This window comes from Poromitra crassiceps (assembly GCF_964638095.1).
Source record: "Poromitra crassiceps genome assembly, chromosome: 12".
Lineage (NCBI taxonomy): Eukaryota > Metazoa > Chordata > Actinopteri > Beryciformes > Melamphaidae > Poromitra > Poromitra crassiceps.
Window position 1 is genome coordinate 11,473,337 of NC_139632.1, and position 17,700 is coordinate 11,491,036.

At 45.2% G+C, this 17,700-nt stretch overlaps 1 protein-coding gene across 1 annotated transcript in view; it reads left to right on the forward strand.

Moving 5' to 3' along the window:
• Window positions 1–434: 434 nt before the first annotated feature.
• The window catches only part of nos1apa (nitric oxide synthase 1 (neuronal) adaptor protein a), a gene marked incomplete at its 3' end in the record, with an annotated part of 168,017 nt that continues 150,751 nt past the window's right edge, over window positions 435–17,700 (forward strand). The window contains exons 1-2 of the mRNA XM_083647701.1: window positions 435–597; window positions 979–1,050. Coding sequence (XP_083503827.1) covers window positions 493–597; window positions 979–1,050 — 177 coding nt within the window. The 5' untranslated portion in view covers window positions 435–492. The remainder of the gene's footprint in view (window positions 598–978; window positions 1,051–17,700) is intronic.

Below are 17,700 nucleotides of genomic sequence, written 5' to 3' on the forward strand. Positions count from 1 at the left end.
TCCTCCAGAAAGCCACGGTGCGCCAATGGAAACAGGTGGGATCCCCAGACTCCTCCAATCACAATCACACACTCCCCTCCACGCTTTCCACAGGACGGCCCGGGGAGGCTGGACCCATCTCTCACCAACTTCCACAAGTAGGAAAACAAACATCTCTTTCCTTCCCGCACGCAGCGCTGCCGTTTGTTCTGGCCTGCATGTGTGTGTGTGTGTGTGTGTGTGTGTGTGTGTGTGTGGGGCTGTTCCAGGGAGCGCTAGCGGGGGGGGGGGGGGGGGGAGCAGTTCAGTTCACAGAGCGCTGCTGTCTGGAGAACTTGCAGCCACTTGGCGGTGTGTCGCTGGGACGGCTCGCTGCGATGGAGCACAAGTAGCCTACTGAGCCGATTTGGGCGAGTTTTCTTCTTGGTTTTGCCCATATAACTGAGCCGAGTTGGGTTCCCTTCGATATTGTGTTGGTTCCTGTGGAAGACTGGACTAGTAAACACTGCGACCATGCCTGGAAAAACCAAGTACAACCTGGTTGATGATGGACATGATCTGAGGATTCCGCTGCACAACGAGGAAGCATTCCAGCATGGGATCAACTTCGAGGCAAAGGTGAATTCCCACTAGCCCACTTCCCAGCCGACTGAACACAAACGGTTTTATATGTTTTTACAATGTTTTTTCGGTCATCTTCGTTATCGAAATAGTTGTAGCCTATCGCACTGCACACGCTATGTGGGCTCCTGTTGTGCATTAACTTTAAAAACATATTGAAGTTTACCTTTTTGGGAATTGTATCTACACGTGAAGGAGCTCGCTAATTCAAATTTCAAGTATTTAGAAAACTATAGCCAAATCTCTTCTGTTGTTAGAGATAAGAACTTTTGCATAGTTAACCATTCGCACGTCGGGGACTATTTCAAGCTAACATTTCAATGTACTAATATCCCATGGATTGTTTGTAACTGTCATATTCTACTTTGCTGGGAACAGTACATCGGCAGTCTGGATGTGTCGCGGCCGAACAGCCGAGTGGAGATCGTGGCCGCAATGAGGAGAATAAGGGTGAGTGGAGGTTTTCATCGAAAGCGAAACTCCATTCAAATATCTGTCCATTTACTGTTGTCTTGCTTATCGGCAAATTAACACGTCTGGTAGAATGGTGTTTCACGAAGAATCTAAATACACCACGGAGTACTTGTCATTCACCAAGCAGCATTTATATATAGATTTCAACTTTTATAATTAGGTTACACTGCAAGATTGCGGGGAACTGACAAGTTTTTGTACTGAGTTTGGCATAACAAACAGGAAAGCGAACCACTTTCCCCAGCGTTGCGTAGCAACAACACCGGAAATTGACTGCAAGAATAGGAGGCGAACCAGTTATACAAAAGGAAATTCTATTGTAGAAAGTGCTGTTTGTTCGTTTTGACATATTCTGAATTAATGAGGTGACCCTAATGATTCGTTAAAGGCGTAAAGTTGTCTTATAGAATGTTTGCCGATAAGCAGTGGGACATTCAAGAGTGAGATTTTTGAATGAAGTTTGGAGTATCTTCTCCATATAAGAGAGAAAGCCGCTTATCGGGCTATGTCAACACAGGCTGTTAAAGAGAAAACGCCCCTACTGTATATATTTACATTAGGAACAGCAGCCTTTGTGTCATTTTGTGTATGCTAAAATGCACATAGTGGTGCTTTGAACATTGGTGACGGGTGGCCCTATCCCCCTCACCAAATGGTGTGACTAACCATCGAAACAAGACAAGGCAGAGCAAGAGAGACTTGATGTGTTCAATACAAAAGTTATCATCGGGAAACAGATTGCATTGAGAAAGCAGCTCAGAGTTTGAATGTGTAGGCAATGTGCTGTCTTGCACTTGTCTCTTGTGTCTCTTGTGTCTTGGGTCTCCCATGTGGGCCAATTGGCTTTTCCTTTGAAGCAATGTACTGGAGTGGAAGGTCTCTCTCTCTCTCTCACACACACACACACACACACGCACACACACACACACACACACACACATTCTCTGTCTCTCTCCCTCTCTCTCTCTCTCTCTCTCTCACACACACACACACACACATTCTCTCCCCCCCTTTACTGCGGTGTAAACATAAGATTTACAGCCTTTCAGCTCTAGAAAGTAGACTTAATCTTCAGACTGCTTGCATATTCTCAGCCTTGGCACTGCTGCCCCTCCTAGCTGTCATACATCTGTCTGTCTGTCTGTCTGTCTGTCTGTCTGCCTGTCTGTCTGTTAGCCGGGCAGTAGTTGACTTGGCAACCTCATGTAGGTCCAGTGGTCCAGTGGTATTTGAGGTGTTGAAGTGGTAGTATATAGGCATTCAGTGACTCACCAAGATTCCCACCACCTGATTTGAATGCAAAGGCTCTTTACAATGATGACCTCATACCTACATGATTGATTGATTTTGATTGATTGATTTTCTTTATTTAAGTGTCATGCTTCGAATGAAGCCCAGCCCACATGGGCTTACAGGACACTTTGACTGTTCATCATTTAAACAAACAATGATCAAAACATAAAACCAACAGAAACACCCAAAATACATACGGTAAAGTTGTACAGCATGAAAACCACCACCTGAACCTACTTAAAGAGCTGTGCTTGCCTTCTATTCCAGGCCCTAGAGATAAAGTTAGCAGTCTTAAATACCTCAGTCTTAAACAACCACTCCAACTTCTGGCCATCATCTGCCCAGAAGAGCTCAGGTCTTTGCTTTTGCATTTCGTCAAATAAGGAAATCCTCAAATCATCATATAAAGTACAATAAAACATGAAATGAAACTCATTTTCAACATCTTTTAGATCACAGACATTGCATAATCCTTCAATGGCAAGAGCTCATACCCTGCAATGATGACTTCATACCCCCCTTTTTTTCCCCTCCTACTCACACAACACGCTGGCACACATGCATTGTAAATAGCTTACCGTTATTAACCTACCAAATGTAGATTAGCCACAGCAAGTCAAATTGGCTGGTGGTGGAACGCTATGTTGTGCACGTTGCATTATGTTGAGGTTTATGTCAGCGGGACACCCACACGCAGGCACCATCCATGTTTGCACGCACAGTCGAGTAAAAAATGTTCCTATTAACCTTTTCAGAATAGTGCACCTCCCCTCGCTATAAAGTGGACCCCCCGACGTGCTGCCATGGCAGCTGCTGCTAGTGTTGGCAGGAGAACTGGCTTTGGTTTGGCTCATCCGGTGTGAAAGTGGTTCGACACAGGCTTGGCCGCACAATGGAGGGAAACCGCAGGTATCCCTCTTGGAAGGGAGGTCATCCTGGAAGGCCCGGGGCTACTGGAGTAGCACACTAACGCCATTCCTTTCACTCGTGTAGCGCTTTACTCCTCTTAGGGTGTTTCTGCACTGCGCACTGTGCACGGCAAACTGAAAGTTGATTTTAAAAACTGAGCAGACATAAAGGCTTAATGGAAAGATACCAACTTTTTTGGACACATCAGCAATGATCATCTTATGTGATGAGAAGATTGGTGGTAGCTCCACCTCTGGATGCAGTATTTTGTGAACTACAGTTGTTTTCGGATTATTAAAGTATGCTCATACCATCCACTAAAATACTGACAGTGCACAGACAGTGCAACAAATGCTGTTGCTGGCGTCTTTGCATTTGTGCATCATAACTTAAGTTAAGCAGTTATGCCTGTTTGTCAAAAGGCTGCTGTTTTCTTTTGTAGTTGTATAATGAGGAAGTGGACAGCGCTTATTGCATTCACTATTTATTCCTGCATAGCTATTGAATGGATATCTTGGATGATGGCAGAGTTTGCCTGTAGTACAGTACATGTAAAGTAGGGGTGTCCCCAAAATATTGATTCATGTCAGAGTTGAGATTCTTATTTTTGACGATTCTGAATCGATTCACAACTTCCTATTTTTATTTAAGTCACTGAGAACTGAGAAATACCAAGTAAATATTCTGCTTTCGTGCCATAGTTTACTACAATGCTTTCGTAGCACACGGCAAACCGTTTTGAATCAAATATCAATTTTGGATCGAATCGTGACCCCAGGAATCGGATCAGATCGTGAGATAGCCAAAGATTCACCCCTAATGTAAAGGCTAGGTCACACTAAAATAGATGATTTGTACACCAATGGTCTGTCTGGTCTGTCTTGTCTTGTGTGAAGGGGTCCAGGACTGACATGCGAGTGACGCAGGCATCAGCCAATGGAAGTTTAGTTCAAGGAGGAAGTCAAAGTGAAACGGACATGAGCTCTTCTTCTTATATATTTACCACTTCAGTAGAGATTCCCAACTCCACCTTGTTCCACTCTTGATACATTATCATACAGTTTTATTTGGAGGAATAAATGTCATGTAAAATGGTATACATGGCAGCATGCCTGGATCAATCCACATAAGTATGCAATTACAAACAAAGTGAAAGCCTCATATAAAATTCTGCATCAATGTTAACCTCCTCATAATGTCATAAACTACATAATGTAAACGTAGCCTCTGTACCATGGAGCAAGAAACTGTGGAAAACCTATTTTGTAATTATATTCATTTATTTATTTCTGGACCAATGTGAATGTTTTTGAATCGGGAAACGCGCGATCCCCTCGTCCTCATGTGTGTGTGACCCCCCCTCCCCCCGTCTTTGACCTGTCGCCTATAGTGTGAACTGATGGGCTGGCCAGCATTGACTCCAGACCAGTGGTTCAGTTTGAACTTTGGTTGTTGTCTGACTTAAGCTTAAGACAGCCAGGCTTAGCAGGGCTTTCTAACTTCTTCATAAGAATAAGACCTTGACCTTGGCTTTATTCCTCCGCCGCTCCTCGACGGACTCCATTTTTGCAACAGGCTCAGTTTTTGACCGTCAAAAGCGAGTCAGCAGAACATGAAGCAGCGACAGACTGTGGTATCTGCTTTCATCATGCGCTCTCTCATGCAACTCCAGTCCCTTCTGGAGCAGTTTTAGAGGGACTTCTGTAAGTCGATGCTGCCCACAGCGCCGCCTGGTCTTTTCCCAAGATCTCTATCAGTCTGTCTTTCTGCACAGTCAGTCGGAGTCGTGCGGGTTGCTGCTGGGCGACTGGTTGATGTACGGTGTCATTGTTCATTGTGTGCATGAGTCACCTGTAAGCCAATAGCTGATAACACAAACTAATGACACAGCAAAGCAGGAAGTGGCCACCTCCTCCGCCGGAGTCGGCCGCTTCTTTTCACCTGACAGCGAGGAGTTTCACACCGGCAGGATGTAGCGCGTGGGAGGATCATGGGCCTATGGGCGCTATTCCCCACAGTTTCCCCTCCCCCCGAACATGCAGGCTCCCCGACTGACCAGAGGGGGCATTAGTGCAGTGATGAGGACGCATAGCCTGAATCCGGCTTCCCACCCCGCAGAGATGGCCAATTGTGCCTGTATGGACGCCCGACCAACAAGCCGGAGGTAACGCGGGGGCTCGAACCTGCGACCCTCGTGTCGGAAGGCAGGGAATCTACCGCTGCACTACCTGAACGCCCTAACCTAAAAATAATAACAATGGGGAAGTTTCAGCTTCACTTGGTGGAAAAGAAAACAAACAAAAGTTTTTTTAGTTATTCCTTCACCAAGTGTATCTGAAAACGTAGTTTTCTCTCCACTTTTTGGTATATGAAAGATTCACAGTTGAACGATGCTAATGATGCGATGTGCACTGGTGGAGCTTCACAGAGAAGAGGGAGTGACCACCGTTAGAAATGAGACTCCCCTCACCTTTCCCTCACCCTTAGTTCACCAATCACCGCAATCCACACAGAGATGGACTGTGTCACGAAAAGAGCCGTATAAATGGAATTTATGATCCTCATTATCCGGCAAAGCACAGTAGTAGCTTATCTGCTCAGTGGGAGGGGAGACCTTTGCCGTGAATTAAAGGGATTAATTTCATATTAATCTGCCTTCGCTGGCTTCATTGACTGTGGGATGACGGAGCGGCACGGGATGGGATGATTAGACGTCCATCTCAGGAGATTGAAAGTGTACAGCAGCAGTGTCGGAGAAGAAATGGCTTCTCCGCCTTCCTAGCTGCCAGGATCAGCGTCTTCTGCCAGAATCGGGGTCCCCTGTGCACAAGCATCCGTTTTTAACACCAAGTCATTTTGGGAAAGGACCCGCTGTGGCTACTCTGCCTTAAAGAGCTGTTAACCCGGTGGGGAAGAGTGATTCTGTGTATCAGTGGAGAGTTTTACTGCCGGACTAAATGCGGTTTGAGAGGCTTTTCCATCCTGGCAGGAATACAATTGAATTCTCCCTGTGGAAAACGAGGAAACGGAGAAGAGAATTTCCCCATGGGGAATCCATAAAGTATCTCATTAACATTACAATAACATCAGAGACACACGGCCCTACATGTTTCTCTACATGAATGTTCGTTGAGAGAGATGAGACTGTTATTACTACATGTTATTACTACATGTTTCTCTAAATGAATGTACCTTGAGAGAGATGAGACTGTTATTACTACATGTTTCTCTACATGAATGTACGTTGAGCGAGATGAGACTGTTATTACTACATGTTATTACTACATGTTTCTCTAAATGAATGTACCTTGAGAGAGATGAGACTGTTATTACTACATGTTTCTCTACATGAATGTACGTTGAGAGAGATGAGACTGTTATTACTACATGTTATTACTACATGTTTCTCTACATGAATGTACCTTGAGAGAGATGAGACTGTTATTACTACATGTTTCTCTACATGAATGTACGTTGAGCGAGATGAGACTGTTATTACTACATGGTATTACTACATGTTTCTCTACATGAATGTACGTTGAGAGAGATGAGACTGTTATTACTACATGTTTCTCTACATGAATGTACGTTGAGCGAGATGAGACTGTTATTACTACATGTTATTACTACATGTTTCTCTAAATGAATGTACGTTGAGAGAGATGAGGCTGTTATTACTACATGTTATTACTACATGTTTCTCTAAATGAATGTACGTTGAGAGAGATGAGGCTGTTATTACTACATGCTATTACTACATGTTTCTCTACATGAATGTTCGTTGAGAGAGATGAGATTGTTATTACTACATGCTATTACTACATGTTTCTCTACATGAATGTTCGTTGAGAGAGATGAGACTGTTATTACTACATGTTATTACTACATGTTTCTCTACATTAATGTACATTGAGAGAGATGAGACTGTTATTACTACATGTTATTACTACATGTTTCTCTAAATGAATGTACGTTGAGAGAGATGAGACTGTTATTACTACATGCTATTACTACATGTTTCTCTAAATGAATGTTCGTTGAGAGAGATGAGGCTGTTATTACTACATGCTATTACTACATGTTTCTCTACATGAATGTTCGTTGAGAGAGATGAGATTGTTATTACTACATGCTATTACTACATGTTTCTCTACATGAATGTTCGTTGAGAGAGATGAGACTGTTATTACTACATGTTATTACTACATGTTTCTCTACATTAATGTACATTGAGAGAGATGAGACTGTTATTACTACATGTTATTACTACATGTTTCTCTACATGAATGTACGTTGAGAGAGATAGGACTGTTATTACTCGCGACAGACATGCTGGCCATGGAATGACTCGGCAAGGCAATTGCATGGCTGGCTACTGGTGTCTTTGATTTAGGCTTTGAGGAGGAAGAGGTAGAATTTCTTTTTTAGTTTCATTTCATTTAGTTTATTTGAGGAGGGACAGTGTACATTAATGAACATGAGTATCAGGGATACAAATGTAAACATGCTGGATTGTAGCACTGTTGCTAGTTCCCATCCACAGTCCCCTAGTGAAGAAAGTGACAACAATCATGATGGATCATGGAGGAACAGAAAAGTGCAAAGAAATCTGTCCACAGGTGGAGAGAGAGGTCGTCTTGTTTAGTGCGTCCCTCTTCTCGTTTTATCTCCTGTCCTTTTAATTAGCAGCTAGAGTTAACCTGCGCCACTTTGATTGACGTTAACAAGATGTAGAAGCTCGGCGGCCATCCAATTAATCCACGCCGGCTAATAAATGTCCTCAGCAACGATGTCTTGCCATAAGGCTGATAGACCTGTCCTTTATCACCTATCTGCATTAAGGCTGATAGACCTGTCTAGAGGTCGACCGATTAATCGGCCGGCCGATTAATTGGGGCCGATTATTGGCATTTTTAATTAATCGGCATCGGCCTGCAAAAAAAAAAAAAAAAAAAAAAAAAAAAAAAATTGGCAGGCCAGGCCAGGCCAGGCCACCGGGCATTTGCCCGACGTGCCCGATTATGCAGTCTGCCACTGAATGTGAGTGTTCTCATGCACCCATGAGCCTACTGTAACGTTACGTTTCCTCAGTCACCACCATCTTCTGCAAACACACTTCTCCCATCAAATGACAGCAAATCTAAACAGTTACATTATTATTATTATTGTTAATGTATAGAACAGTGCATGAATGAGTTCTCTGACATACTGCTCTCTCGCTATAGCCTACCAGTCACTACTGTACCGCATAACCCAATGTATTTTTCTATTTAATAAAAAGAATAATCAAAAACATGTTACTGTTCTCTTGTAAATTTTATTTCCATAATAAACCATTCACAGAGTTTCATTATCGGAAACTCTGTGCATGGTTTAGCCCGGCATCTCTCGGCCTGTCTCGGAGGGGAGTCCCCGGATGGGGGTCCGTTGCTGTGGCCTGGGTGGGCTCGTCCCCCGCGTGGCCTGCTCTCACGCTCTCAGTCACTATGCTGGTGGCTGGGGGCTGGGGGGGCGGGTCGCGTGGGGGCTGGGTCCGCCCGGGCCGCAGCAATGGGCCCCTATAGCACAACGACCTCACAAGGTTCCTCCTCAGCCAAGTCACTGGGGCAATCCATGTGGCGATCCATGTGTGGATTGCCACCATATGGTGGAAAGGTTTTCTTGCGTTCACTGGGGGTGAGGGGGCGCCGCTGTGTCCCGGCCTGGCCTTCCCTCCCACGCCTTATGTGGGCGGGGGCCGGGTCGGGGGGCATCGGTGCTCTTCATCACTGGTCGAGGGCTGCCGGTTGGTTTAGAACAGCTTAGGTAGGCGATAGATTAGCTACAGCCTAAGGCTGACCTGTTATAGTGTTCAGGCTAAAATCAGACTAGAGCAGAGTAGGATAGGCCAGATTAGGCTGTAGATTAGCTAGATACTATGTCCCAGTTAGCTCTGGTTAATGCTTAGAGTAGTCAGTTGTCTGATCTTCTCCCCCCCCCCCCCCTCTCTCTTTCCCCCTTCCCCCGCTTCTTCCCTTCTTCCCCCTTCCTGTTCTCCTCTCTTTCCATGCTCTTTCCTCCCCCACATCCCACCGCCCCCCCTCCCTTCTCCTGCTCTCTCCTCCTTCTGCCCCCCTCTGCTCCTTCTCCTCTTCTCCCCTATTTTCCTGAATCCCTGCCACTTCCTGCTCTCCCCTCTCTCACATTCCCCCTGCTCTCCTTCCCCTGCACCCTCCCACCTCTCCTTCTCTGCCTCTCTCCTCCTCTCTGTCCTCTCCCCTCTCTCACATTCCCCCTGCTCTCCTTCCCCTGCACCCTCCCACCTCTCCTTCTCTGTTCTCTCCTCCTCCACATTTCCCATTTTCTCCCCACCCTCGCCCTAATCCGGGCCCGTATCCTACTCCCTCCCTCCACCCTAGACCCTACCTCTACTCTGCCTCCCCTGTACCCTTCCACCTCTCCTTCTCTGTTCTCTCCTCCTCTCTGTCCTCTCCCCTCTCTCACATTCCCGCTGCTCTCCTTCCCCTGCACCCTCCCACCTCTCCTTCTCTGTTCTCTCCTCCTCTCTGCCCTCTCCTCCCTCTCACATTCCCCCTGCTCTCCCTCCCCTGCACCCTCCCACCTCTCCTTCTCTGTTCTCTCCTCCTCCACATTTCCCATTTCTCCCCACCCTCGCCCTAATCCGGGCCCGTATCCTACTCCCTCCCCTCCCCCAACCCTAGACCCTACCTCTACCCTGGTTCTCCCTCCCCTGCACCCTCATCTCTCCTCCTCTGTTCTCTCCTCCTCCACATTTCCTATTTTCTCCCCACCTCCCCCCTCTCCTCCCTCACATCCCCCCGCTCTCCCTCCCTCCTCCACTCTCCTGCTTTCTCCTCTTCCCGGTGTTCTTCCCCTTCCCCCTTTCCCCCACTACTCTAAAGCATAGTACACATTTTACTCCAAAGCATGGCACCCACTCTATCCTCTCCAATATTCCGCCACTATTTAAAGCATGGCATAGCATGGCAATATTCCGCCACTATTTAAAGCATGGCACCCATGCTCTTAGTATTTCACCACTATTCAAAGCATGGCACCCACTCTTCCCTAAAGCAAGGCACCCATAAGCTCTATATGTGAACATGTGCTTATCTGGCAAAAGGACTCATTACTAAAGGCTTGCAGCCAATTAAATTAGGCATAGTTTGGTTGCTTAGAAATTGACATGTCCGTTTGCAAGATGTGCGTCTATATTTCTCATTCTCTCCCCACCTCCTCCCTCCCCGTTCTCTTCTCCCCCACACCCCTCCCCCTTCCCCTCTCCTGCTCTCTCCTCTTGCTCCTTCCCCACCTCCTATACCCTCCAACATCTCCCATTCCCTCCCCACCCCATCACTCTCTCACATTCCCCCTGCTCTTCCACCTTCTCCTGCTCTCGCCCTCTGCTCTCTCTTCATTTCTATATTTTCTATATTATCAATTGTTCAAATGTTATCTTTCTTCTGTATATTCTTGTTACTGTGTGTTAGCTAGAATCAGCTAGACATACTTTCTGTGAAGCCCTCTGAGACATGCTTGTGAATTAGGGCTATATAAATAAACTTGACTTGACTTGACTTGACTGTACTGGCTAAGATAACATCTTATATTAGATGTAGGCCTACAGTATAATGTTATATTCGATTTTCAATGTGCGTGAATGGATAATGGAAATCTAGGCTACTAGATTTCTTTAAAAAAAAATACCAACAGAAGAATATTGCACATTTTTTGGGGGCGCTACCCACACGTTTAGCTGTGTGTTTCTCATTCCACGAATGCACAATCCTTACAAGTTGTACCCCATTGTAAAGGTGACTAATCAGGCTTTCCAACTATATAAAATACAATACCAATTGGTATTATTAAAGGGGAGAAATAATCGAGCAAAATAACGTTTCCAAACTTTTTTTGAGGAGTTTATTTTAATCGTATTTTATCGAATGAAAAAAATAATAATAATCGGCATTATATATCGGCCATCGGCCGCCCTGCTCTCTAAAGATCGGCATCGGCATCGGCCATTGAAAAAGCAATATCGGTCGACCTCTAGACCTGTCCTTTATCACCTATCTGCATTAAGGCTGATAGACCTGTCTTTTATCGCCTATCTAAGCTGCTGTTGAATGCAGTGCCCCCCCCCCCCCCCCCCCCACACCTCTTTGATTGAAATTTAATCAGCATTAATTTCTGTCGTGTATTTGCGCTGTAATTGTTCATTAGGGCTGCACGATTAATCGTATTTTCATCGTCATCGCGATATGAAAATGCGCGATGAACACATCGCAAAAGTCACGTGTTATCGCAATTTAAAAAAAAAAAAAAAAAAAATTACAGTGCACCTGAACGCAACATGCAAGATACCGGCTGAATAAGTATCCAAATGTTCATGTCATTCTGGCCAATACTCCACTTCTGTTATAACATTTCAGTCTGGAATATGGAATATCTTTCAATAATCGTTATGACTAAAAGGCTAAAAGTAATCTCATGTGTAAGAAATGACTGTTCTACATTGAAGTAAAAATATGAATAATTAACTCAACACAGGCTTTGAGAATCCCGTGCCACTTACTGATACGTATGCTTAAATTAACAGAATCATATTGCAAAGTGAATTTAGGCCCTCACTGTAATACTTCAGAAGTTGAATTTGAAGTTCAGCATTAATACATTTGTCATTTTTTGTCTTAGATTTACCTTTGTGTGTTATTGCAATATAAAACTACATAATTGAGAATCTATTCTAATTTCTGGAATCGAGAATCGATTCTGTAATCGGATCGTGACCCCAGGAATCGGAATCGGATCGGATCGTGGCTTAGCCGGATCGGAGCACCCCTACCCATTAATATTTTTGTTTATAGCATTTTTTTATTTATCGCAGGTCATATCGTCATCGCAATATTGAACAGTGTTATCGCACATCGCAGCTTTTCCTCATATCGTGCAGCCCTAATATATATATATTTAATTTCTTTTTACAAATTTGCATGACACAAACACAAGAGACCACAAACCTACAAAAAATAAAACCTATACATACACATACACAAGCAGATGCACTCAGGACATAATCCCCCACCCTGCAGGACCCGCCCACCCACAAACCCACAAAGAAATGAGCTCACAGTACTACATAATTATGACCTTCAGCAAAAAGAGGAGAGAGAGAAGAAATTTACCAAAAGGTTTCAAAATCTTCATACCTTCTGATTCTGGTTTATCGGTATTTTCGTGTTCCTCCTCCTCCTTTAATCTGATCAAAAGGAGATTGCATGTAGAAATGCACCATGTAGAAACTAATTCACTCCATCAGTTTAATGAAGCGTGCTTGAATCCAACATTACAAAAGGCGTTGGAAGTGTCTTTGTAGAACCGACGTGGGGCTGTGTGGAGTAGAACAGGCGTCCCCAGCCACAGCTCGGCCGGCCAAATACCAGCACGGACTCAAGTGGGCCTGCAGCCAATCTGCAGTCTATCAGGACCTTGGTAAACTTGGCTGACATTCTCCAAAGATGCCAACGTATAGCTCTCTCTCTGTGTGCTTTCACCACAGCAACTGCGCGGCCTCTCGGGAGCGGCAATACTATCCATTTAGTATTTAGCATGCGTGACTAACAGACGGCGCTGAAGCGCTCTCACAGGAGGATGGCGAATGTCGCGCGGCGTACACACACACACACACACACACCCACACACACACACACACGCCATTGCTGGTGGTTGACGTAATCGCATTATAAACCTGTACCACCTTAACACCAACTACCATGGTCGGACCAGAGTCATTGAGCCATGTTCAGCCCTTTATTTTGTCAGTTCGCACCAAATCACTCAACACGGGTCGATCCCTCGTCAACCTGGGTCACAACAACCCGGGAGAGATGCAAAACAATGAACAACAACCCGGGTGGGGTGGGGTCGTCACTCAAAAGGGCCTTTCTGTGTGGAGTTGGCATGTTATCGCCGTGCCCCCCTGGGGGTTTCCTTCATATAGGAACCCCTCACCAAAAACATGCAATATCTTGGTCGCTGAAGTGGTGCCTCCTCTGGTCGTTAGGGGCGCCTGTTCGGAGGGAGGGGAACTCGTTGGAATAGCGTGATCCTCCCACCTGCTATGTCCTACCGGTGAAGCTTCCCCTGTCAGGTGAAAAGAAGCGGCTGGCTAACTGCCCATGTCTCGGAGGAAGCATGGAGCCAGTTTCGGCTCTCCCCAGATCGGCAGAGGGTGGAGCAGCAACCAGGATAAATACATTAAAATTAGCACTAATCGGGGATAAAAATGGGACAAAAAATCTGGGGGGGGGGGAATATTAAGAAAAGAAAAAAACAACAACCTGGGTGGTACCATTCACTCTGAACTCAACCTGGTCCACCAACCCTTTCAGACACCAAATCAACCTGGGAAGAACTCTGATTGGGCCTTGGTGTGAAAGGGGTACTAGAGAGGAGTGCTCCTCAAGCAGCAGAGTGCTAAACGCACTGAAACGTTTGCTGTTTAGCAGAGGGGGGATTTTTTTCCACGGTGCACGGTTGATATCAATTTCCTGCTCTCAATTAATGTCGCTGTCCTCATTTCCCCAGAGTGCACGGTCCTTTCAGTGAAGGTGCCCTCCAATTAGAAGGCGAGAGGCTTTTCATGATTATTATGATTATTATCATGATTTAATTAATAACCCTTTCATCCAGCAGCACGAGGTCATTTGGTGCCAGAAATTGTTAATCATTAATCAGTTTATTGTTATTTTAAACTTGACGTCGGTAACTGCGTCTGCGGGTTTTCTCTCCTGCTGGATTACACAGATTAAGAAAGATTCATGCGCCAAAGGTGACTGTCTGCAAAATAAATTGTAAATTGTAGTTGTTGGTTTGCTCTCCTCCTTTTTCTTTGATGCGTGAATTCTACAAAATGTGTGAATTCAGCAACCGCCCCCATTTGTCCAAATCACTGGGAAGATGGCTGCAGTTCTAAAACTAGACTGGCCCTCGTGCCTCATTCCACTGAAGGGACAGGCCCATAGATTTGAATGGGAGGCGTGAAGGGTCTGTGTCTGCCAGGCAGGAAGTGAGCAAGTTACAACAAATTAAAACGGCACACTTGCTTGCCAGTGGTGAGCATCCTGTCAAATGATGTAATAAAATAAAATCAAACTATTAACAAACTTAACAATACTGATAACATGCACTTAGCAAGGCCTGTGGTCCTCCTCAAACAGAGGAGTGAGCCCACTTACAAGGGAGAAGTCCAACAAGCAATATACCAAACTTAACATCAAACAATTTTGTAAAATGACACAACCCCGCTTAATGGCAAAGCGGGGACGTTGAAATGAATCTTTACCAGCCAAAGGCTTCAGCAAGCAACCTGAATGGTAGAGAGATGTGAAATGAGGGGAAGCAATCTCCCATTGCAGCGGCGGAGAAAAGTAGTGTCAGCAGAAGCAGTGACTTGCAGTCCATCAGCTGGACTATAAAGGTTAGGACCACATGCGTCTCAAACATGACAGTTCACCAGCTGGACTATAAAGGTTAGGACCACATGCGTCTCAGACATGGCAGTTCACCAGCTGGACTGTAAAGGTTAGGACCACATGCGTCTCAGAAATGGCAGTCCATCTGCTGGACTGTAAAGGTTAGGACCACATGCGTCTCAGACATGGCAGTCCATCAGCTGGACTGAAGGTTAGGACCACATGCATCTCAGACATGGCAGCCCATCAGCTGGACTATAAAGGTTAGGACCACATGTGTCTCAGACATGGCAGTTCACCAGCTGGACTATAAAGGTTAGGACCACATGCGTCTCAGACATGGCAGTCCATCAGCTGGACTATAAAGGTTAGGACCACATGCGTCTCAGACATGGCAGTTCACCAGCTGGACTGTAAAGGTTAGGACCACATGCATCTCAGACATGACAGTCCATCAGCTGGACTATAAAGGTTAGGACCACATGCGTCTCAGACATGGCAGTCCATCAGCTGGACTGTAAAGGTTAGGACCACATGCGTCTCAGACATGGCAGTCCATCAGCTGGACTGAAGGTTAGGACCACATGCATCTCAGACATGGCACTTCAACAAGGGCCTAATGGAAATACTGTCGACTCTTAGATCATTGAAGCGTAAATTCAGGAATTGGTGATCGAGGAGTTAGCCTTGTCTTCTCGACAAATTATGTCCATTTGTCCGAGTCGTCACGGCTTCTTTCAGGTGCCTAATGATTCTTTCTCGCTCAAGCCTTTTTATAGAAAGTTCTTTTTAAAGCCTCTCTTTGGGCTTCATCGCAAACCCTCTTCTGTTCTTCCTGAGCTGCGTGGCCGGCTTGGTGTTGAGCGGACTCTCTGTATCTTCAGGTCAGAGGTTAAAGGTGAAAGAGCGAGCTAATGACGTCTCCTGCATGGACGATTACCCTGCCTCCCATTGACCTTCCTCCTCCCACTCCTCTCAACTTGTGGTTTTCGCCGCACTGGAGGAGATTGGATTTTTAGATCAATCGAGCATGATGGCTACCGGTGTAACTCAAAGTTAATGCGGTGTTATTATTCAACGGGCACTTGCTCATGCACAATGTCACATTTATTGACGTGTAGCGTTGCCACTTTCTCCCGCTGGCTGGCTATGAGCGAAGGGCAGGCTGTAACTCCTCCATAGGCCGTCTTTTCACAGTGGTTAAACTTTCTTTGTTGTCCAGCAGATGGTAAATTGGATAGTAATCTGTCTGATGACCATTCAGCAGCATGTGAACAGTCAAACTCTGCATCGTCCATCTTAATATTAAGCTACAGCAATTCCCATGAATCTAGTGACAACAGTTTCCCCCCCCCCCCTCTACAAGTCTGCTCTGCAACTTTCCAGGAACTGAGCTTGCAGGTTATAGCGAGTTCAGTCACTAGACGATACGAGACTTCGGCGAAGTCTCGTCATCCCGCCACCGGGATCAGAGTCAAATCGGCGCTCGCAAATCAGCGCTCGATTGCCGTGTGTGAACTGTCCACAGACGCTCGCCGATGAGTCACAGACACCCGACAGATGTTGAGCATCTGGTCGCGACGGGAGAGTCATCAAGGTGCTACAGCCAATGAGAGCGCAAGACACATCAAGGTGCTACAGCCAATGAGAGCGCAAGACACAGGGTGACTTTCCTCCATCCAAGTGGTCTGAAGAGCAAAGACGGAGAAAGTATATGGGGCCATTCTACCGAATTGGTGCAAACTGCTGCCTCACAACCCCAAAAATCTGCAAACCCCAAATAATATGTGACTTGGAACTAATTCTGTAGAATGACCCATACAGTGTGTTGTGTTGTGTGAGCACGTGTGTGTTTAGACGCTGCCAGCAGACCTTTGTGAGACGGCGTTTGTGGACTTGTCGGGGGCTCTCCAGGTGATCTTGTATTTGTGTGACTGTGATCCCCTGTCACAGCTCAGTCATATAGTGTGAAAACTAGGGATGCTCCGATCCGCGTTTTTCGCCTCCGATACCGATTCCGATATGTGGGGGTCCTGTATCGGCCGATACCGAGTACCGATCCGATACCAGTGCTTGACATTAACGGCTGTCCAGTTGCCCTTGGCAACCATAAAAAAAAGTTGGCCTCTGGTTGCCTCAGTGGCAACCACATTTTAACATATAAACAATAGGGACAGCAAACGGCATAAGCAAAATGTGCACCCCAAAATAAACATGTTTCTAATATTCCTAAAACCCTAAATCGATATTAATAAGATGACATCACACACAGACTCTCTCTCATCTCCCCAATGCAGCCCTGCGACTCCACAGTCGCTAGGCATCAGCTTTTGGTTGCCAAAACTGTAATATGGTTGCCATTCTTAGTCACCTTACATTTTAGTAATTAAGATACTATGCACTTAGTCAACTGGCATGGGTTGGTGGTACAATATGGAAATGATTCCTGTCAGAGAATCCTTTGTTGTTTGAACTTTGATTATTTCAATGAACTGAGTGAACATACAGATATTACAGGGTCTGAAATAAACATAAGCAAATAAATGGTCTTGAGTTTAATGTAGCCTAAATCCAAATATAACAAATATGACGGTTATTTCTGTTATACAATAGCTAAGTACACTGTGTATTGAGATAAGTAACTAACTTTACCTCTTTTGTTTAGCACATATTAACAGATTGTCTTAGTAAGGGAGAGTAATAAACATTTCAACTGTGTCCATACACCAATAAAGCCATACAGAATTAGACTACTATTATTAGCACACAATAATCAACATTAGCCTACATTAGCCTGACCAGCACTGATAATAACGTAAGGTAACTTCATCTGAAAAGTAGGGTACTTAAACCGTCAGTCAATTGGGCAAGACGTCGGCAAGTAGGCTATGCTAAACAAACAAACAGAATGAGTTAGAATTATTCACAACAGAAATATCACAGCTTACAT